The 23286-nt window shown below is 37.8% G+C and overlaps 1 protein-coding gene across 2 annotated transcripts in view; it reads left to right on the top strand.

Moving 5' to 3' along the window:
• kntc1 (kinetochore associated 1) overlaps positions 1-23286 on the top strand; it is a 129233-nt gene that overhangs the window by 89841 nt on the left and 16106 nt on the right. For both annotated transcript variants that reach the window (XM_063034215.1, XM_063034214.1), the window contains exons 51-59: positions 534-643; positions 4688-4743; positions 7893-7971; positions 8662-8780; positions 9918-10053; positions 12901-12996; positions 15994-16050; positions 18222-18276; positions 19063-19126. In XM_063034215.1, the coding sequence (XP_062890285.1) occupies positions 534-643; positions 4688-4743; positions 7893-7971; positions 8662-8780; positions 9918-10053; positions 12901-12996; positions 15994-16050; positions 18222-18276; positions 19063-19126 (772 nt within the window). The remainder of the gene's footprint in view (positions 1-533; positions 644-4687; positions 4744-7892; positions 7972-8661; positions 8781-9917; positions 10054-12900; positions 12997-15993; positions 16051-18221; positions 18277-19062; positions 19127-23286) is intronic.

Genomic DNA, 23286 nt, shown 5'->3' with positions numbered 1-23286 from the left:
CTTTAGCATGACAGCAATCATATTATATTTATTACCAGGTTAGTTCCTTTCTCAGTACTGGAGAAATTTTGAGATTTCTTTGTATTTTTGCACTTTATTAAATCGGGCATTTGACCGTTCCACCGAAAGATAATATTTTAAATTCCTCTGTGCATTGTATAAAAGGACCTTGAAAGGTTTAGTTCCTTTCTCGGTACTGGAGAATTTTAATATTTCTTTGAGTTTCTGTAACAATAAATCTGGCTCATTACCCATTTTGCCAAATGCAATTCTTGCATTATAAATTCATCTGTGCATGACTTTGAATTGTTCATGCAGGTTCAGCATGCTAGTTTATAGAAGACAAAAAAATTACTGGGAACAAGAAAATCCTACTGAATGTAAATATGTTAAATTAAATCCAAGCCATGCATCTTGATGTCTGTTATTACCCATACAGTTTTGACTTGATTCGGCTAATCCTATTTAAAAATGAAACATTTTATTTACAGTATACTTGACATGTTTACTGAGGGGATTTTTTTATCTTTCAGATATTCATTCTGCAGCTAGTGAACTAGCAGAAATAAACAACAGAGATATAAATAAAATCAGATATGCACTGCTGGAAGAATATTTATGTTCTCCCACTCACCCAGATTTGGTAAGTGTGTATCAGTGTAAAGATGCAATCACAATCTTCACAGATTTTTGGCTTGTACTGCTTTTTTTTAAAACTAAGTGAGAAGAAGTAATATCCTTTGTTGTGCCATGAAATCAGAAACAGAGAGACAAGAGACTGCAGATGCTAGAATCTGGGCAATAATCTACTGGGAAAAATCCTGTGTTTTCCAAAAATATGGGGAGACAGCTGGGAATATGAAAAATTGATCTCACCTTTCCATACTCAGTACTGATGTAGGTTCTTGACTTGAAGCGTTGAAAATACAATTGCTTTCCTTCCATAGATGCTGCTCAATCATAAGACACAGGAGGAGAATAAGCCATTCATCCCAATGGATCTGCTCCGCCATGGCTGATCCATTATCCCTCTCAACCCATTCTCCTGCCTTCTCTCTGTAACCTTTGACGCCCTTACTAATACCCAATGACTTGGCCTCTGCAGCCGTCTGGGGCAATGAATTTGGAAGATTCACTAATCTCTGGCTGAAGAAATTCCTCCTCATCAGTGTTCTAAATGGACGTCCTATTCTGAGGCTGTCCCCTCTGGTCCTAGACGCACCCACTCTTGGAAACATCCTCTCCACATCTACTCTATCTAGATCCTTCAATAGATGATAGATTTCAATGAGATCTCTCCCCCCCCCCATTCTTCTAAATTCCAGTGAATACAGGCCCAGAGCCATCAAATGCTCCTCATGTGTTAACCCTTTCATTCCCAGAATCATTCTTGCGAACCTCCTCTGAACCCTCTCCAATACCGGCACATCTTTTCTTGGATAAGGGGCCCAAAACTGCTCACAATACCCCAAGTGTGGTCTGACCAATGCCTTATAAAAGCCTCAGCATTACATCCTTGCTCTTATATTCTAGTCCTGTTGAAATGAATGCTAACATGCATTTGCCTTCCTTGCCACAGACTCAACCTGCAAGTTAACCTTTAGCGTATCCTGTACAAGGACTCACAAGTCCCTTTGCACCTTTGATTTTTGAATTTTCTCCATTTAGAAAAAGATCTGTCTTTATTCCTTACACCAAAGTGCATAACCATACACTTCCCTGCACTGCATTCCACCTGCCACTTCATTGTCTGTTCTCCCAGTCCATCTAAGTACTTTCTCAGACTCCCTGCTTCTTCAACACTACCTACCCCTCCATGTATCTTCGTATCATCTGCAAGCTTGGCCATCAATCCCGCCATCCAAATCATTGACATCTAACATGAAAAGAAGCAGTCCTAATACCAACACCTACGGAACACCTCTAGTCACCAGCTGTCAACCAGAATAGAACCCTTTTATTACCACTCTTTGCCTCCTGCAGTCTGCAAATCTTCATCCATGCTAGTATCTTTCCTGTGATACCATGGGCACTTACCTTGCTAAACAGCCTCATGTGTGGCACCTTCAAAGGCCTTCTGAAAATCCAAGTTAACATCCTCCATTGATTTTGTCTTTGTCTATGCTGCCTGTTATTTCCTCAAAGAATTACAATGGATATATCAAGCAAAATTTCTCCTTAAGGAAACCCTGCTGACATTCACCTATTGTATCAAGTGCCTCCGCGTACCTTGAAACCCTCATCTTTAGTAACAGACTCCAACATCTTCCCAACCACTGGTGTATTATTTCCTTTCTTCTGCCTCCTTTCCTTAAAAAGTGGAGTGAAATTTGCAATTTTCCAGTCCTCTGAAACCATTCCAGAACCCTCCAGTTGTCCAGCAGAGTGTGCACTTGGATTATGGAAAAGTTGCCTTAACTTGACATTTTGACTTGCATTACTACGAATACAGTATATTTCTAGCTCCCCTATACATTTAGTTCATACTTTAAAGAAAACAGTAAGATGCACTTTTGCATTAGAGTTGTTATCTAAAAATGTGAGCTGTTCACCAGTGGCTTTATATTGTGTAAGAGAATTTGGAGTAATCTTTGGCATCTTTATCTTTTAACTATCTTAAAGTTGCTTGAATGGTCCAGCCATTGTTAATTTAACTTTTCTCCACTTTCTGTTAGTTACATTTTAGGAATTCCGATTTCTGTTGAAAGTTGTAAAATTCTTTTAAGCTCTTGTATTTAAATTCCTGTTTATGCTGGCCCCGAGTTTTACATAGGATTATAAGAGCAAGTAAGCTGTTGATTCTTACCCAACAGTAATTTGTATGAACATACTAAATGCTTGTATGCATTCTGAAATAAAACATATTATAATTTTTTTCTATTCCCACCTTGTTGGTGTAAACAGGAGCCACAATTAGTAAAAGTCTTATAAGTTCAATGTTAAATTCAAGTGAAATTTTGTAGCATTTCATAAGTTGCTGAAGATATAGATGCTGTTCTTATATAACTATTCATAAGCCTTCATAATTTTTGTCTTTATTTTTGGCTCAGTTTGAGTGCAATTATGATTTTATTAGTGTCTGGCAAAATTTTTGTCATTTTGGTAACTTAAAGGAAGCTACTTGGATTCTCTATTTCAGGAGTCCCCAACCTTTTTTGCACCACGGACCGGTTTAATATTGACAATATTCTTGCGGACTGGCCGAACCGGTGGGGGTGGGGGGGGTTGTTCAAGTAGGGTTGCCAACTTTCTCACTCCCAAACTTGTGTTTACCCTGAGAAAGACTACCATGACCATGAAGCCTTGTCTGCGCATGAGTGTACGTGCCGATTTTTTTTTTTTCCCCCTACAAATTGGTTTTGGCTTAATCTTCCTGATTCTGTTAAGTGAAACTACACTGTACATACATTATTTCTACTTTATATAGGCTGTGCATTTATCATGTCATTCCTGCTTTTACTATATGTTAGTGTTATTTTAGGTTTTATGTGTGATTTGGTAGGTTATTTTTTGGGTCTGGGAATGTTCAAAAATTTTCCCCATATAAATTAATGGTAATTTCTTCTTTGCTTTACACCATTTCGGCACAAAAGGTTTCATAGGAATGCTCTACCTTAACGGGGGAAATACGGGACAAGGGCGGTCCTGTATGGGACAAACCAATTTAGCCCAATATACGGGATGTCCCGGCTAATACGGAATAGTTGGCAACTTGAACAGTTCAAGTTCAACAGTGCGTGACAGGGAATGAGGAAAGGTGCAGCTGACTCATATCATTTCATATCGCCAAATCATATCGTTTCCTCGCGGCCCGGTAGCACGTGCTTTGCGGCCTGGTACCGGTCCACGGCCTATTGGTTGAGGACCACTGCTCTATATTTGTAGTAATAATAGACTAGTGTAGATTTAATAATTTCTTTGAAAAAAATCTTCATTTTCTTTCATGTAATCGATAGCTCCTTTCACTTTTCACCCCTCAAACCACAACTACATCACTGATCGGTGTATCCCACAGACAAATGGAATTGGTTCATATAAGTGTTAAGAAAGCTATTTGCAGTATTCTTAAAGCAAAATTAATGGAAATATAAATTCTGAATGCTTGACATTTATTGCAAGCAGTTATGTAATAGTGGAGAAAAAAAACTCATATTTTAACCCCAGGCATGCCCTTTTTATTGTTAAAACTGAAAAATAAAATCCCTAGTCAGTTATGAACCATGCATGTTCCTGTTGCCCACTTCTCCACTATTAGTGAGATATGGAATTCATTAGATTTATTGCTTCAAAATAATGGAGATAAAAGGAGCTTCAAATGAAACTAAATGCCTTTGTCCCTTATTAAAAATATTCAAAGTAAGATAGGAGTGAATGCAATAATTTTTGAGAAGAATAAAAGTAGGTAACTTTGCCAGAAAATTAGTAGTTAACTTTGCCAGAAAATTGATTGATGGCTACTTTCTCTTTTTCCTATAAAATTACATTTATAAGTGGTCTTTAAGTGTTTTGATAAGACTCTTTGATTCTATCTTTGAATTTTATCATAAGATCTTTAATATAAACCATTCACATTTGATCTTTTAAAAATGCATTTGCAGTAGAAGTGTGATTTTTAATCATTGACATAAGTCCATTTAGTGTAAAACACATTTAAGATTTTGTTAATTGGACTTTTTTCTCATTTTAGGACAAGAAGTCACAAGAGATATTTAATAACATACAAGATGATCTGGCACTGATGAGGTAATTTCCTTTTGCTTCTGTTAATATTTCTTTAGACAGAGTAATTTACTTTATTTGGCCATGTTTGTTCAAGCCAGAATGGTAGAGCTTTGCAATGTAGGGATATAATATTTCCATCCTACTTATACAGTTGTTTTCCATTAGAAATGATGTTAGGGGCAGGTCCAATGAATAAAAATATCTTAGCTCAATTTAACTTTTGCATGGTCCGTTCTTTACAGTAAAATTCTTCTTGTAAAGCATTTTTCCCTGATGGTAATGCTACTGAAGTTGACCTTAGTTGATTAGGACCTGACTTTTTAAAAAGGATTGGGTAAGAAAGGAATTCAACATGATCTGCTCTGAGCTAAATGATCATTTTAATAAGACATTTTCATACTCCTTCTCCATGATTGGAAAATCTTAAAAGGGACTTGGGATTTTTTTTTTAAATTAAAAAATTAAAAGACAGAACTGACCTTGGAGATCTTAAGATATGTATTACATAGAATACATGTGAGAATGCTGTTTTTGGACTACAGTTCAGCATTCAATGCCATAGTTCTATCCAGGCTTGACAAGAATCTCAGAGACCCCAGCATTGACCCTGCCTTGTGCAGCTGGACCCTGAACTTCGAGTCAGATCGCCAGCAGGTGGTAAGAGTCCGCCCCTCTGACTCTAAATACAAGAACCCCTCAGGGCTGTGTACTGAGTTCCCTCCTTTACTCCCTGTATACCCATGACTATGTCGCCACCCACAGCTCTAATCTGCTAATTAAATTTGCCAACGACACTATATTGATTGGCCTTACCTCAAACGATAACGAAGTGGCCTACAGGGAAGAAATCATCTCTCTGATACAGTGGTGTCAAGAAAACAACCTCTCCCTCAATGTCGCAAAAACAAAGGAGCTAGTTGTGGACTACAGAAGGAATGGAGACGGGCTAACCCCTATTGACATCAATGGATATGGGATTGAGAGGGTAAACAGCTTTAAGTTCCTCGGCATCCACATCACCGAGGACCTCACGTGGTCTGTAAACACCAGCTGTGTGGTGAAAAAGGCACAACGGCGCCTCTTTCACCTCAAACGGTTGAGGAAATTTGGTATGGGCCCCCAAATCCTAAGAACTTTCTACAGGGGCACAATTGAGAGCATCCTGACTGGCTGCATCACTGCCTGGTATGGGAACTGTACTTCCCTTAATCGCAGAGCTCTGCAGACAGTGGTGCGGACAGCCCAGCGCGTCTGTAGCTATAAACTTCCCATGATTCAGGACGTTTGCTAGGACAGGTGTGTAAAAAGGGCCTGTAGGATCACTGGGGACCCGAGTCACCCCAACCATGATCTACTCCAGCTGCTACCTTCTGGGAAATGGTACAGCAGTATAAAAGCCAGGACCAACAGGCTCTGGGACAGCTTCTTCCACCAGGCCAACAGACTCAATAACTCACGCTGATTTGTGTGTACTCTACATTACATTGACTGTTTTATTTATTATAAATTACTATGATTACATTGCACATTTAGATGGAAACATAATGTAAAGATTTTTACTCATGTATGTGGAGGATGTAAGAAATAAAGTCAATTCAATTCAATAGAATTAACAGCACAACAATGTATCATTCAGCCCAAATGATTCATCCCAATACTTATAGTTTTCAAGGGTAGATAGGTGATGAGATCAGTTTTACACATTAAAAATTGCACATTGCTATATAATTTCATCAATTGTGATGCTTTTAACTGTAAATTCATATCAACAGTGATTATAATAAATCATTTTAAAATTATAATTCTAAAAGTTTTTGAGTCTCACCTTGGTATAGAAAATAAATGAATTAATGTTTGAATAAAAGCCTCAAATACCTATGAAACTTGCATCATATTCCCATAATGGAAACCTGCCCTACAGAATTTACAAATCATCTCCCAAAAATTTGCATTGAGGAATTTGTGTGAAAAAAATAAATATATAAGCAAGCAACACACATCAAAGTTGCTGGTGAACGCAGCAGGCCAAGCAGCATCTGTAGGAAGAGGTGCAGTCGGCGTTTCAGGCCGAGACCCTTCGTCAGGACTTAAATATATAAGCAATGTTATTATCAATTCTAGTTTCTTAACATGCACAGATGACACAGTTTTGTGATTTACAAAATGGTGTTACGGAGATTTTTCTAGGAATGTGACCACTCTTTCCTCGCCCCTCTGTTATGAGGGGTTTCCCTGCAAAGGCAGTCCCCTGGTGATGCCAGGGTTCTGTTCTTGAGAGCTGCTTGTAACCTGAATTATTAATACACAAAAAGTGTGGAAGAGTATCACAGAAACAGCTGTGTCATGTGAGTAAGCAGAACAGCCACCAGCCAGCCTTACCCAGTGAGTAAGTGAACCTGCTCGGCACTGCCTGCTGAGCTCAGTTTGGCCCAGCCCAATGGTGAGGGCAAGATGGCATGTGGGTGTGGAGATGAGCATGTAAAATTTCCCATTCCCACCTGACAGAAGGTGTCTGCAGCTCTGCAGCAGCTGGCAGATCTATCCCACCAGTTACCCAAACGCTCATTCAAATATATGAGTGTCTATATGTCAGGTATTTATAACCTGGTGAGGACTTGTACTTAGGTCAATAATATTATGGCAACACACATCAAAGTTGCTGGTGAACGCAGCAGGCCAAGCAGCATCTATAGGAAGAGGCGCAGTCGACGTTTCAGGCCGAGACCCTTCGTCAGGACGAAGGGTCTCGGCCTGAAACGTCGACTGCGCCTCTTCCTATAGATGCTGCTTGGCCTGCTGCGTTCACCAGCAACTTTGATGTGTGTTGCTTGAATTTCCAGCATCTGCAGAATTCCTGTTGTTTTTGTCAATAATATTATAAATGTTTACCACACCAATAAACTCTGCATAAATATATTGAGATTACATGCTCATAAGTTGCTCTGTTATTCAATTATTTACTATTCAAAAATCTAGTTGGATGCATCTGGATTCCCTATCCACATTTAAGCAATGGCTAACATTGAACAACATTGCATCTTTATTTCATGTCTCAAGCCAAATTAGATTAAATATTTTCTTAAATTGGACATAATAGTTTTTAAATTTTTCATAACATTTGTTTTACTAGCATTAATGTTCTAATAGTGTTTTCTTCTTTTTCTTGGCAGAGCTATCTACCTACTTCAAGCATACCCAGTAGACCACAGTGCAAAGTTACTGTTTGCTGTTGCTACGGGTCCATCTTCTGTACGTGTCTCCATAATATTTAGGATCTTAGTTAGAATCACATTGTTGTTTGGAGCTACTTGATTTAAAAATGAGTTTAAATGAAAATCAAAATAACCAACATATATTCTTGCCTTTCTCTACAAATTCGTTTATTTTGTATGAGTAAATGTTATTGTCTCAAAAGATTTTGCAAACAGATTATGAATACTTTATATTGAAAGAAAAATAACTAATGGTTCTGTTTATAGGATAAAGCAACTAAGAGATTATAAGTGTCTCTTAGTGCAGGATTTGGTTGTAATTCAGGGTTATTTCGAGTTTTATGCACAGTGACTTTCCTGTCATAATGCTATCAGGAGATTAGCACACAAGACAGAAATATTAAAGGATTTTCTTTTAGTCAAAAATGAATGAAATGAAAAAGAAAATATAAAGCATGTATTCTGGACATTGTATTACTAAGAATATTTTCTTATTAAGAACTAATATTAATTTTAACTTGATGTTTTCTTTATTTTCCCTGGGAACTAGTTGGTAGTGCTATGTTATTGATGGGGAATCCACAGGCACTGATTTGCTACTGACAACTGATGGTCTGGTCCATTGAAACACAAGAGCTTAAGCTAACTTATAACCTCTAATTTTTCATGTTAATATTGTTTTCAATGTCATGATTGTTGAATAGACATGTTTCTGTTATTTTTCTAGCCTTTCAGTGGTGCTCAAATAACATTTGCCCATAGAGGCCGTGCTTTGCAGTGTCTTCTTCATGTTGCAGACAGTGAGACCATACTAAATGTCAGTCAGAAATCAATTCAACAAATCAAGTAAGTTGCTATGAGCTACTTGATAAATGCTTATTAATGAAATTTACAATTCAAGTAATTAGCATTACTCTGCATAGAATGTAGAAAAATGTATTTCCAAGTTGTTACATGTTTTGCATTTTCCATTTTTGTATGGTTCAGAGCCTGCAATTCTAAAATATGTTGAGTTGTTGCTTCCAGTTAAGCAAAAATTACTGTTTTTGAAAATGGAAAAGTAATTTCTCCTCCTCTTCTTGCAACCAAGTATTTGGCTTAATGGGTAAATGTTCTTTTTTGTTTTGAATATTTCAGCTTGAAACTTCCCATATTTTAGCTTGGGTCTTTGTGAAATTAGTTTTATACCATGGTAGGACTAAAGCAGTAAACTTCCTAAACATTTGAGTTTGGAAGATGGAGGAAAAAAAGGAAAACAGACCACAGGGCTATGTGTGGAATCTGTTTAAGCAGACTTGATTGTAATGGTCCTTGTGGAATTGTCTGTTCACAACATCGAGGAGTAGACATTAAGGTATTCACATGGGTGAACTAATGAGTGCAGTTGATTAGCAGAGCAACATTTTATTACTAAGCAAAAGAAAATATTGCATAGTTGTAATAGTTTGGGTTATATGTAAGTTAATTTGGACAATTTCAGATTTTAATCACAATTAATGTAGCATGTGCAGTACAGAAATATTCTAGCAAAAATGAATTATGTTATTAATCTGCAGCAATACAGTAAGAATCATAATGAAATAAATATTATTTATATTGCCTAAGACATTCAGAATGTTTCACATCTGAACTGTCTTCTCAAGTTGAATAAATAATCTCATATTATATAGCTAAATATTATAACTATAGTGTGAAATTGCTCATTATTAAAGACCCTCGACGTCTGAGATGTGCTCTCCTTGCATTACCACCACTGGGGAGAAGGTTCAAGGCTGGAAGCCCCTCACTCAATATTTTAGGAACAGCTTCTTCTCCTCTGCCATCAGATTTGTATGATCTGTGAATCCTACCTCGTCATTCGTCTTTTACACTATATATTTTAGTAACTTGTAGTAATGTTTGTTTTGCACTTAACTGCTGCTGCAAAGCAACAAAATCCATGACATATGTCAGTTAGAATAAATCTGTTTCTGATTCTTTTAGGCTTTACTTGAAGTATTGCATTTATTTGGCTGAATTTGAAATCTTGAATATACCATACACTGTTGAATCGTTCCACAGCAGTCCCAAAGAAGGCATGATCAAAGGTTTATGGAAGAACCACAACCACGAGCCAAGAGTTAGTACAAATATTCGTGCATGTTTAATGAACATAAAATACAGCATCTCTCCTAATATTCTGCCTAGAAAATACATCTTTGGTTTGTATTATTTATCTGTCACATGATGTATTTATACTTAGTTCCCTGATCTTTCTAAGAGCATCATGTCAGGCACCAGCACAAATGATGGAAAGAATTGATGCTTCATAAAACCTTCTGTACATTCTCAAATCTTTTAGGCTGTGAATTACAGTCCCCCACTTTCTGTGGAAATATTTTGCTTCCAAACTTCCCTGAATTTTTTTATCAGTTAACTTAGTGTCAAATTATTGAGCTCTCTGCCAGGAAAAATAGATCTGTCCTCTGCAGTATGAGTAAGCCTCTCATGATTATATGCACTTCAATTACATCTCCCTTTCTTTGTTGTAAAGAAAGCATCAAATCTAGTCAGCTGCTAGGTTTGATTCTCCGTTCTGGACAACGTCCCTGCACTTTTCTAGATTGAATTTCAATTGCAAATTCTGTCCCCACTTGACCGATCAATGGTGTTTAGACATTTTTATCTATCAACCACACTGCTGACTTTGGTATTGGCAAACCTTTTAATCATTGCTCTTAAATTCAAGTCCAGGTCATATAAATCAAAGAAAGTGTGGGCCCAGTATTGAACACCACAGATTTCACATACCTTTCCAATCACTAAAATTCCCACTTATCATTATCATTTCCCCTTAAACCACTTTTTAATCCAGTCTGCTGAACACCATTGGATTTCAATGGGCGTTTAATATCCTCCTTGTCAATCTTAGTCAATACCTTAGTAAAATCCACAAAGACTCCATCGAAAGCTCTCCCCACATCATTCACTTCAAAAAAACAAAAAAACTGAATCTTGATTAACATGTGCCCCTCAGAATGCTGTTTTATGTTGTTCCTCAGAATCCTTTCCAATAACATTAAGATCAACTGACAGTGTATCACTTTCTTTTCCAGGGATACAGCATACTCAATGCTGTACTTGAAGTTGGTCAAAGACCTTCGAAAAATTATGGACCTATTATATTTCCTGTCTTATTTTTTGTATCTGGCATTCATTTTATCTAGCACTGGTGATTTATCCACTTTTAAAGATACTAGATCCTCTTGTGCATTATATGAATTACCTCATTCTTCCACTTTAATATCAATGTCTGTGTTACTGAGGCCCCTCTCAGCTTGGAGGAGGAACAGCTCATATTCTGACTGGGTAGCCTCCAACCTGACGGCATGATCATCGATTTCTCTAACTTCCAGTAATTTCTTCCCCTTCTCCCTCCTTTTTTTCCATTCCCCATTCTGGCTCCACTCTTGCGTCTTCTCTTCTCCTTGCCTGCCTATCACCTCCCTCTGGTGCCCTTCTACCTTCCCTTTCTCTGATGGTCTACTCTTCTCTCCAATCAGATTCCTTCTCCAGCACCTTACCTTTTCCACTTTTCACCTCCCAGCTTCTCACTTCATCCCTTCCTCTCCCACCTGCTACTTGACCCCTCATCCAGTTTCATTATCTTCTAGCCTGCACTCCCCCATCTTCTTTTTCTGGCTTCTGCCCCCTTCTTTCCAGTCCTGGTGAAGGATCTTGGCACGAAATGGCGGCTCTTTATTCCTCTGTATAGATACTGCCTGACCTGCTGGGTTCCTCCAGCATTTTGTATGTGTTACTGTACTTCAAATGTATGTGTTATTCTCACTCTTTCATGAAGACAGATTCAAGGTATTAATTTTGAACAATGACTATCTTGTCTTCATCATTTTGATCTCAAGCAGGACTGACTCGTTGTGCTTTTCTTTCACATTTTAATTTTTTTCCTTAATTATGCCTTTCAATATATTTTCTATTTGCTACCTTTTACTTTCTAAATACTTCTTGTTGAAGTGTTTTTGTTGCTTTTGAATGTATTTTATAGTTTGCATTTTCAATGTTTTACTTTCAATATTTGCCATAAACTTCCTCAGTATAAAGATAGGGGATTTCTGTCTTTTATTGTATATATATTTAGCCTGAGCACCTACTTTCTCAATCTCTTTCCTCTCTGAAAGTGATTTTCTTTCAAAAAGCTGTTTTCAGTTCACTTTTGCTAGTTTTTTCAAGCTGGTAAAAATGGGCTTTTCCAAATTGAAAACTTTTGCATCTGTAGTGTTCCATTACATCCAACTGAATTATGATAATTGCTTTCATATTACTCCTCCACTGCCACACTTTTCACTTACCTATGTTCATTCCCTAGACATTATGCCAGTACTGGCCCAACGGCTGAGCCCCAATAATCTGTCAAAAATATTGCTTTGCTCCTTTTCTCTCCAAATTGACAATTTTAATGTTCCTTTGAAAGTACTAGGTAGAAGTACAGATTTTATTTTTAATTATTTAAATATTTGCACTACTTTAAAAAAATGTTTTTATTGTAATCCATTGTAAAGGAAACATGAACAAGAACGAGAGCTTTGAGCTCTTTTGAACCTGCTCTGATATTAACTAAAGTCATGACGATCTATCTTCCTCAATGAACCTCACGATTCCCCTGAATTTCAAGAGTCTTTCTCAACTCTGTGTATATCAATGTGTCTGAACATTCAGCTCTTTAATGGCAAATTTCAAAGATTCTCATCCCTAAGAAAAGAAGCTCCTCCTTAGTCTTAAATGGGCATTGCTTTATCCTGAGGTTGTAATTCCCAGTTCCTGGAAATTATGCGTATTTATATATGATAAAAGTTTGCTTGTTGGTATGTTAGTTATTTAGACGGGTATTTTAAGAGCATCATAATAATATTTAGGCATTGACTTCTTCAGAAACTAATAGTAAACAACATTTTTTTGTTATTCAAAGGCTGTTAGATTGATTACTGAATTGAGCTTGGAGTACAAGGTGTATGACCCACAGCTATGGAATGGAATACTACAGAAATTACTGGCTTTTAATATGGTGAGTGACTAATACAGCTGAGTCTGTGTGCATTCATAGCCAATAAAAGCAAAATGCATTTATGGAGTCACACAGCACGAAAATAGGTTCTGTTGCCCACTGTGTTTATGCTAGCTGTTAAGAACCTTCTTGTTTTATTTATTGAGATATAGTGCAGAATAGGCCCTTCAAGCTGCACCGCCCAGCAGCCTCGGATTTAACCCTAGCCTAATCACAGGACAATTTACAATAACCAATTAACCTATCAATCGGTGCATCTTTGGACTGTGGGAGGAAACCGTAGCACCTGGAGGAAACCCATGCGGTTACAGGGAGAACATACAGACTCCTTATAGACAGCGGTGGGAAGTCTATACTAATCCCATTTCCCACATTCACTTTTTTCAAACGGTCATCTAAATACTTTAGGGAATATTTGGGATTCAATATCAGCTTGTATTTACATACATATTAAGATGAAGAAAATGTTTACAAAGAAAAGGTCATAGAATCACAGAGAAATAAAGCACAGAAACAGTCCCTTTGGCCCAACTGTTCAAGCCAACCACAGTATCCTACTTGCTGCTCCCAGTTTCCTGCATTCAGCCCATAACCCTCTAAGCCCCATTCCTCCATGTATCAATCCAAATGCCTCTGAAATGTTGCAATTGTATCCGTCTCAACCACTTCTTCAAGCAGCTCAATCCGGGTACTCACTGTGTTTTTAAAAAAAAAAGTTACCTCTCAGGTCTCTTTTAAATCTGTCCACTCTCGTCATGTATCTGTGCCCTTTCATTTTGCACTCCCCAACTCTTGGAGGGAGACTATCACAGTCCACCTTATCCATATAGCTTATGATGTTATAAACTTCTATGAGGTCATCCCTCATTCTCCTAAGCTTTAAGGAATAAAGATCAGGAGTGACCAACCTCTTCTTGTAACTCAGACCCTCTAGTTGAAGCAGCATCTTCATAAATCTCTCCTGCACCATCTCCAGCTTTACAGTGGTTTCCTTACAATGGGGTGACTAAAACTGTACACAACACTCCAAATGCATCCTCACGAAAACTTGTAAAACTCCAACGTAACTTTGCTACTGTTACACTTTATGCCCAGACTGGTAAAGGCCAGCATGCTAGCCGCCTTCTTCATCACCCTGTTTACTTTCACAACAACTTTCAGCAAACTGTGCCACTTGTCATCCTAGATCTGTGTTCCATAACACTCATCAATGCCCTGCCATTTACTGTGCAAGTCCTATGCTGGTTTGAATGTCCAGAATGCATCACCTCACACTTATCTCATTTGAAACCCATTTGCCATTTGTCAGCCTATCTCTGTAACTCCTCAAGATATTTTTGAAATTCATTGTAACCTGCTTCACTGTTAACAAGATCCACTAATTTAGCACATCAGTAAATTTGCTAGTCATGCCATGTACATTCACATCCATCCCATTTACATAAATAATGAATAATAGATATCTAAACAATGATTGATGGGGCACCCCACTAGTCACTGACCTCCAGTCAGAGAATCATTCGTCAGCTATCTGTTTCTTATCATTAAACCAGTCCTGAACCTACTTTGCTACTTTCCCTTAATCCTGTGCAACTTCACCTTCCAGATCAGCCTGTCATGTGACACCTTATCATGGGCCTTACTGAAGTCTCTTTAAACAAAATTCACTGCTACAAAAGTCATTGATTCCCTTAGTTAACCCCTTCAAAAAAAAACTCCAAATGGTTTGTCAAACACTGTCTCCAACACACAAAACCATGCTGACTACTCCCAGTCAGGCTTTAACTATCCAAGTGATGGTAGATCTTGTGTCTAGTATTTTCTTTAGTAACTTCCCAAAAACTGGAGTCGGTCTCATTGGTGTGTAGCTCCTTAGCCTGTCCTTGCTACCCTTTTTTTAAACAATGGAAGAACATTAGCCAACATCTGGTGGACTGGAACTTTACTAGTGGCTAGCAATGAAACAAAAACTCTACAAGGACTTCGGTGAGTTCTTCCTTTGCATCCCAGGGATGCACTTAGCTAGGCCCTGGGGATTTGCCAACTTTAATGTGCTTCAAAGCTGTAAATGTGCATATGATTCAAGACCTCAAAACCCATTTGTTTGGCATCCATCATGTTCTCCTTAGTGAACACTGAGGAGAAATAGACAAAAAAAAATTCGGCCATCTCCTGCAGTTCCACACACAGGCAATCCTGATGGTCTTCAAGAAGACTTGATCTCTGCCAAGTTATCCATTTACTGTTAATATAACTGAAGCGCCTCTTGGGACTATCGTTAACCCTACCTACTAAATGCACCTTGCACCTTCTCCTTGCCTGATTTCTCTCTTAAGCCAGGCATAAACTTTTCATATTCCTCAAAAATTCATTCGTACCCAGCTACCTGAAAGTGACTTACGGTTTTTTTCCCTGAAGCAGCATGTTAGGATGCATGCACTCTGCTGTGCATCTGTGGAAGGATGTGAGTATAGATATGCCTAGTACAGTTCTCTTCAGCCTCCTCAGAAAGTAGAGGTGTTAGTGAGCTTTCCTGATTGTATAGGATGTGTTCTGGGACTATGAGAGGTTGCGCAAGATGTGCACTCCAAGGGGTTGAAACTGCTTGCAGTTTTCACTGCTGTGCCATCAATGTAAAGAGGAGTGTGAGTGGCGCAAGTCTTCCTGAAGTTGATAACCCTTTTTTTTTTGTCTTGCTGACATTAAGGAAGAGGTTATTTCCCTGGCACCTGGCCTCAAGCTCTGCCACCCCTTCTGTGGGCCATCTTGTTATTGGTGATGAGCCCCACCACTGTCATGGTTGTCGATATTTATTGTTTTTTCAAAGTACTGAAGCAAGTTCTGGAACATTTTAATAAGTTTGAGTTCGGAGGTTTCAGGCACCGTCATTATATTACTTCCATACTCTTCACAATATACTTTACAACACTAAGTATGTACTTTTGTTTAAACAAAATATAAGGTTTTGTTCTAAAATTCAATATTTGTTTGTTATAGACTAACTACTTGAGCAAAGTTTTACTGGCAGTCACTGCATTACACTCTTTGTGGCAGGTATGTATGAATTTTGCTTTGTGTTGTGGATTTTTGATGATCTCTAGCCACATTAAGATTAAACACCAATAAGAATCCAATTGATTTCTTCACTGGCATCTGATGAGATCATTCATTTATGTATAAGTGAAAAAATAAATTGAAGGTAATGCAGTTGCAAATGTTCACAAGCCATGACTTCAATTTTTCAATCATCTTTTGTGTTCTGTTCTAGCTCTGTTAAAACTCCTAGAAACAAAATTATGAGAAATTTTTAAGGTTAACGAAGAAATGGCTGTGATGTTAAAACAATCTTTATCTGTCTGCTGTGCAGAAAACTGAGGGTTAATGACAGTAAGAACTAAAATTCTCATTAAAGAGCTTTTACTGTATAGTTTAAGGGTACTAAAATGGCATATCTGGGTTTCTGAGGAAATTTGATAAGGTGCTTCAAAGGACTGTTACATTATATGAGATTGGGCCATGAGAGAATAATGATTAAAGCACAGGTCCTAGTGGGGTGACACCACCAACATTAGCACTGGATCTTGGCTGTCCATGATTTTATATTAATGGCTGGATGATAAGCTTTTGGGCACATTCAAGGTTACTTGTGATGCAAAGTAAGGTGAAAAGTAAGCTGTGAGGAAAAGACAGAATGCTTGCAAAGGAACTTGAGCTCAATTAAGAACACCTGAAATGGAAGCAAGAGTGAGCCTTTTGGCCACATGTGCCTGCATCACCATTAAATAAGATCACGCTGATCTTTTGTTTCAGTCAGTTTTCTTGCATTATATTCCTTGATTCCTTAAATACCTAGAATCAATCAATTTCTATCATGATTTGTACTGTGAGCTGTTCAGTATCCACTGACCTTTTGGATAGAGAATTCCAAAGATTTCTTACCTTGCATCTAAAGTAATTTCTATCATACCTTTGTCCTGAATGGCTAACCTCTGCTTGAAACCATAAACCCTGGTTCTCAACAGTCAGGGGAAACTTCAACTCTGCATTCACACTGTAAAGCCACATTAGACTTTTGTACATTTTCATGAGATCATCTTTTTATTTAAACTTGAGGGTATAGGCTTGGTGTGCTTGACCTTTCCTCTAATGATAGAACTGCCATCCTACAATTTGATCAGGAGAACTTCAATCCATGCCCTTCCTTTGTTGTATATCTTTCGTTGGGTAAGAGACCAAACCTGTACACAGTATTCCAGATGTGGATTCACCAGGATTCTCTAGAATCAAGATGGGTCTACTCTTGAATTCTGATCCTTTCATAGTAAAGGGCAACTTCCACTTCTGAGTTCTGCAAAGATTCCCGTGTACTTCTAAATACCAACGCCATTCAATCTTTCAGCATTTTAAGAAAAAAAACTCAACCTTCCTTGACTTTCCACATAATATTCCATCTGTCTTTATCTATTATCCTGAAGTTCTTCGTATCATGTAAAATCTTGATGCATTACACTTGTTCCCTCATCTGAATCATTGATACTGATTGCGAACAGTATTTTGACAATGACTGCACCCTCCCACCATTGTCTTTGCTGTTTGGATGCTTGTTTTTATGCTCATCAGGCTAATTCTTGATTTAATGAGCTCAGATCCTTATTCTCTACTAGCTTTGATATTGTGGCTATTCCTCCTCTATCCACTTTGTCTGTCTCTTCTAAAAGTCGTGTATCTTAGCATATTTAGTTCCTATCTTTAGCACTTACAATAAGTAGATTGTACTCACTTATTTCTATTTGTTCCATTTATTCATCCACCTAATATAAACTCAATCTATTCTCACTTACCATAATTGTTTGTGTTATCCAACTGATGGTCATGCAAGTGTTAAATCTTCTGTCCATGTTTTTGGAACAGCCTGTGGTTTTTCTCTTGCAAGCACAATTATTTTTCTGCTTTTATTTACCCCTGTGCTCACCTTACTCTTTGTTTTCTCTCAAAATCCAAAGTGAAAGGAAGAATCAATAAATTACTAATGAAAATCTGCCAGGCAATGTTGGCAAATGTTAATTCTTCCAGTTCTGAGTGAAACTTGGCAATGTCAATGCCTCCTATTTTCAGTTTCAAAGGAAAGCTTCTTTCTTTATGTTACAAACTCTTAAATGTTCTGATTAGCAATAAAAGTTCTGCTTTTTTCAGCCATTGTTGAAAAGTAAATTTATTTTGAACAGATCCCCAATTTTACCAGAGCATGGCGCAGTGTAATACTTGCACCTTTCCTTTCAGGTAAGAAGATTTTCTTTTGAAATACAATTGGAGATGCAATTGTTAGAATCAGCCTTTTGAAGTTATTTTACAGGTGCTCGAACATGGGCTTTAATGTGTTGTTAATGTGTTAATTTTAATACAAAATATATTAGTTCTCAAAATCAAATTGAGTAAGTGAAGATGAAGCTGTATTTATGAGTGGTGTAGTAAAATCATGAAGAAGTGTTCATCTCCATTTGTGAGCTAAGGTAAAGACAAGACTCTGTTCTGAGCTCTTTAGATTTATGTAAACTGTTAAGGCATTGGAGTAGACATGGTGGTTGGGGTTGGGTGTTTCCTATTGACTTAGGCAATGTGACAAGCCATGGTAGATAACTTTTTTTAAAAAATCACTTGTTTTATGCTATAGCATCCAATATTGACAGCTTGCATGACCATGGTACACTGAAATGTAACTTTGTACTAAAAAATATGTAAGACATTACCAAAAACAAGAAAGGAATGCACTTTCCCTGAGTGGTCCCATATTAAATTTGGCTCAATGCTTTGCGTGGCCTGAGAATCCAGAAGTTGAACGAGGCAGCCAATCAGCTTGGCTGGTCTGATAAACTTGTACTTATCTCAGCCATGTTTATCACTTTGCATGATGTGTTATGACTATTTAATAAACAAAATATCTTTCAGAGGCTTTCTTAATGTACTTTGCCTTCAAATTTTTAGAAGTACCATTAAAACTGAGATTACTTCCTGTTCTGAAAACATGCAGCTTTGAAATTAAATATACACTTTCAATTCTTTATCCAGCCTCGTGTCCACCAAGCCCAAAACAACTGAAGGCTTGTTATGATTCATTTGTACTCTTGATCAAGTAAGTGCTACCAAATAAAAATCATATATTATGCCCCATTACAAATTAAGTTTTTTTGATCCCCATTTTAATGGCTTAGCAAAAAAGTTGTCATCAAAGTAAAGATTTGGACTAAATTTTGGAGTTTATGTGGTATTTATGGAGCCTGCTCATTCTTATACAGTGGGGAAAAATCTATTTGGAATTAACAGATTTAAAACAAATATCTCTAGGTCTATTAGTGATGCAGTTAATTACAGTGATGTTAACAAGGGCTTTATTTACAGATAGGCTTGTTATTATTACAAGCTGGAAAAGATGTTCACTAACATTTTTTTCTCGAAGCATTTTTTCTTGCTTGTCAGCTATCTAAAATTAACATCTATCTTCTCTCTTCCCTTTTTTGGGAATTTCAGCAAAGATACTCATACACTCTGTTGGTAATTACAGTGCCTATAAAAAGTATCCCTGCCCCCAAAAGTTTTCATGTTTTATTGTTTTACAACATTGAATCACAGTGGATTTAATTTTTTTTCCTCTGACACTGATCAACAGAAAAAGATACTTTTTTTGTCAAAGTGAAAACAGATCTCTATAAAGTGATCCAATTACATCCACCACAGATCCCCTCTCCTTGCACAACGAAACGGCAAAGGAATGGGAGGATAAAAAATGAAGATGAAAACCATAAGTCTGAAAAAGTCCACAGTCCATAAATGTAATAATCCATAAATACAGAACCACGATACCATCCTCCGACATCACTGACATTCATTGAAAGAGAGGGACACCACACATGCGCAGAGGCCTACCTGATTGCCACAATGAGCCACTCAGCAATAGGCTGCTCACAGACAGGGTAGGGAGTCAGCGTTGAACTCTTGCTCGTATTCCGAATTCGCTACGATGTCTCAGTCTTCCTTGACAATTTAGTTGTCGATTAATGGACGCTTTAATCGGTAAAATAAAGTTGAATGTTGGCTTGTGTCCTGTCTCTAAGTTTCCTTGCATCAAGACCATCTGAGTATGAGCTCGCTTCCCAGAATCATCTTGGAGAAAGCAAAGTGCTGGATCACTGAATCGACTCCAGACTGTAAATCGCAGGCTCTAACAGTCCCAGAAATGGATTTAAGATGAAAAACAGATGTAAAAAAAGCAAAATAGACATTTTCATGGGTTATCTGGAGGATGTCAACCAAGGGAGTGTTGTACACTGGCACCATCTTGACCAGACTGTTGTTCAGAAGGTGCTAGAATCTGGAAGAAACAGAGCTTTCCTAAGAGAAACTTAATACACTGAAAACAAGTCAACATAAATTTATGAAGGGAAATTTATGTTTGATATATTTCCTTAAATTGTTTGAGGACACTAAAGGCAAAGGAATCTATAAATTTAGTGTATTTAGATTTCCAGAAGGCACTTAATCAGGTGCCACATGAAAGGGAGAAGCATGTTAATATGGAGTGAACAATGAATACCACAAAGACTAACATAAACTTTTGCAATGGTGTGCACCAGGATCAATTCTTGCCTCTCAATTATCTTCTGTCTGTGTTAATGACTTGGAGCAAGCTATTAAAATGACCAAATGTAATGAAGGTACAGAACTATGTGGGAGACCATGTTTCACCGAGATTATTTGGACCCGGCAGCAGGGTATGCCAGTGATTTCCCAACAGGGGTGGTTACGTGTCCTAAAGGGGCGTTAGGGGAAATGGAGATCGTCGCCAGGGGCATTCAGGATTTTGGAGAGGGTGGCTGTAAGCAGCACTCTAACTTGAGGCATGAGACTGGACCGACTGTTAGTAGAGCAGGCACTTACGGGGATAAAAAAAGGATGAGGCATTGGTGCACAGGAAGAACCATAACTCTGCAGGCAGTGAGCATTCATCGTCACGTGTCTGGAACTCGGCAATCTGATCCAATCCTACCAACAGATGTTAGGGATGCATAAATTAGCAACCAGGGTGCCCAATGGTTCCCCTTGACTTGCGGCATGGAATGAGTTCATGCAACTTAACAATTGTTAAGTCAAGTACACCCTCTCAGCTTGCTCTACAGATCTACTGAAAATGGGTCAAGGAACAATACAGCGCTGGCCAGAACCAAACAGTAAAATAGAGCCAATCAGTAAAACCGCCGACCCCGAGGATTCCTCTTGAGGATTTCAAAGAGGCCTCTGCTTCAAATGTGCGGTCAAGAACCATCTTTGGGAATTATGAGATCTTGCGTAATTGGTCAATCATGTTAATTGGAATAGTATAAAGGTAGCTTGCTGAACACCTGCCCTATCCCGACTAACATTCAGATTCCAATCTGAATCCTTGTCAACACAATTTTCATTGTTGTGATCATCTTCATCTTCACCTTGCTGTCCCTTTGACCGCCACTACCATTGTTCCATCTGTGTCAACTTGCTGCTGTCGTCAACATCCGATAGGTATTCCCAGTTTGTGTTAATTTAAAAAAAATTAATTTAGCCCTGTTAATGATCGATAAATACATAAGGCACAATCTCTGAGTGAAGGCAGTGAAGCAATGAATTCTACTCCCACTAAGAAACTGTAACTACAGAAAGTGAGTCAATACAATGTTACATACCTGGAGTATGGTTTTATTCCGCTTCTATCAGATCAGTGACACTCCACATGTCTTATTTGTAATACTGTACTGTCTAAAGAAGCCATGAAACCATCAAGATTACAGGAACACTTCTGTAAAAGACACCCTGAAAAGGCTATTTATGTTATTACAGTTTCAGAAGACGACAGAAGCATTTGAAAAGCGTTGCACACTCAAGTCATTTGCCAAGAAAGCTAAAAATGACCTTGATAGTGGTCTCATTGTTTCTTATAACTTTTCCATAATGATAGCAAAGTAAGGAAAATATCATACAATTGGTGAAAGATTAATAATGCCTGCTGTATCAGAAGTGCTCACTACTGCCCTCGAAATGTAGATTTTAAAATCAATTCTTCTGAGTAATAATTCTGTAGCTCATCATATTGACGAAATGAGTGAGAACACTGAACATCAACTATGCACAGAGTTTGGGATCAACTGCGAGAGAATGGGGCATTGCTAATGGCATATGTACAGTTGTTCAAAAATGGACAAGTTTATTAATGAAATTCTCTTGTAAAAGAATTAAAAACAAATATCAGCGGAGAATCAATCTATGACTAGCTCAAAATGTTTATTGAGGATAAAGGTATTCTGATTAGGAACATGATTTCTTGTACAACAGATGGAGCACCAAGGGTCTCGGCCTGAAAATCCACTGTACTTTTTTCCATAGATGCTTCCTGGCTTGCTGAGCTCCTCCAGCATTTTGTGTGTGTTGCTTGGATTTCCAGCATCTGCTGATTTTCTCTTGTTTACAAAATGAAGGGGCTGTGTTTTAAAATTAATATGCAAAGGAGTTCTCATAGATGGTGATGAGCATCTGCACTACTTCAGAGGGTTGTAAAGATGAGGTTACTGGGGCATACTTAGAGAGTAGATATTTCTTTGAAAGATTGGGAATTGAGTGATTAAGATCTGGGGTAGATCATCCCTGATCATATTCAATTGTAGGGCAAGATTTTGATGCCCAAGATGGCCTACTCCTGTTCCTATTTTACACTCTGTTCTTGAAGTGGTTCTACATTATCAAAAATGTCATTGTTGTGATCAAATATTGGGTCACATTGTGCTGGTCCCAGTCTACAACTTATTGTTCATGCATACCTACACTAACCGGAAGCAGAAAAAGAGGATGAATCTTAACTGGCACTCCACTTCTTTGTACCTTAACTTTGAGCATCAAAATGTAAAAATGCTTGCAAGTGCTCATTCATTTCTGCTGCTTTCCAGCCCATCAGCTTCATATCTTCAAAATCCACACCCTTTAAGTTTCTGTTAAGGATTTTAATTATTTGAATTATTTTTTTATTAACAAGATTAATTGTAAACCGTGACAAGTTTCGTTTCTTAAGGAACAATTACTTGCTGTCGTTGCCTGCCACAGGCCTAAAATCACTCTTGAAATCAACAGGGTATTGTTTCTTACACCAAGTTTACGTGGCATAGGAAATAATCGGCATTTTCCCTAGCCTGATGTTAATAAATTGCAGTTGGGCTGGCTCCATCTTTAGAATGTATGTGGAATACAGTAAGTGTCATCTGTCACTTAGTATAT

The sequence above is a fragment of the Mobula hypostoma genome, chromosome 27 (genome assembly GCF_963921235.1).
Source record: "Mobula hypostoma chromosome 27, sMobHyp1.1, whole genome shotgun sequence".
NCBI classification, from domain to species: Eukaryota; Metazoa; Chordata; class Chondrichthyes; order Myliobatiformes; family Myliobatidae; genus Mobula; species Mobula hypostoma.
This window is presented reverse-complemented; position numbering and strand designations above follow the sequence as displayed.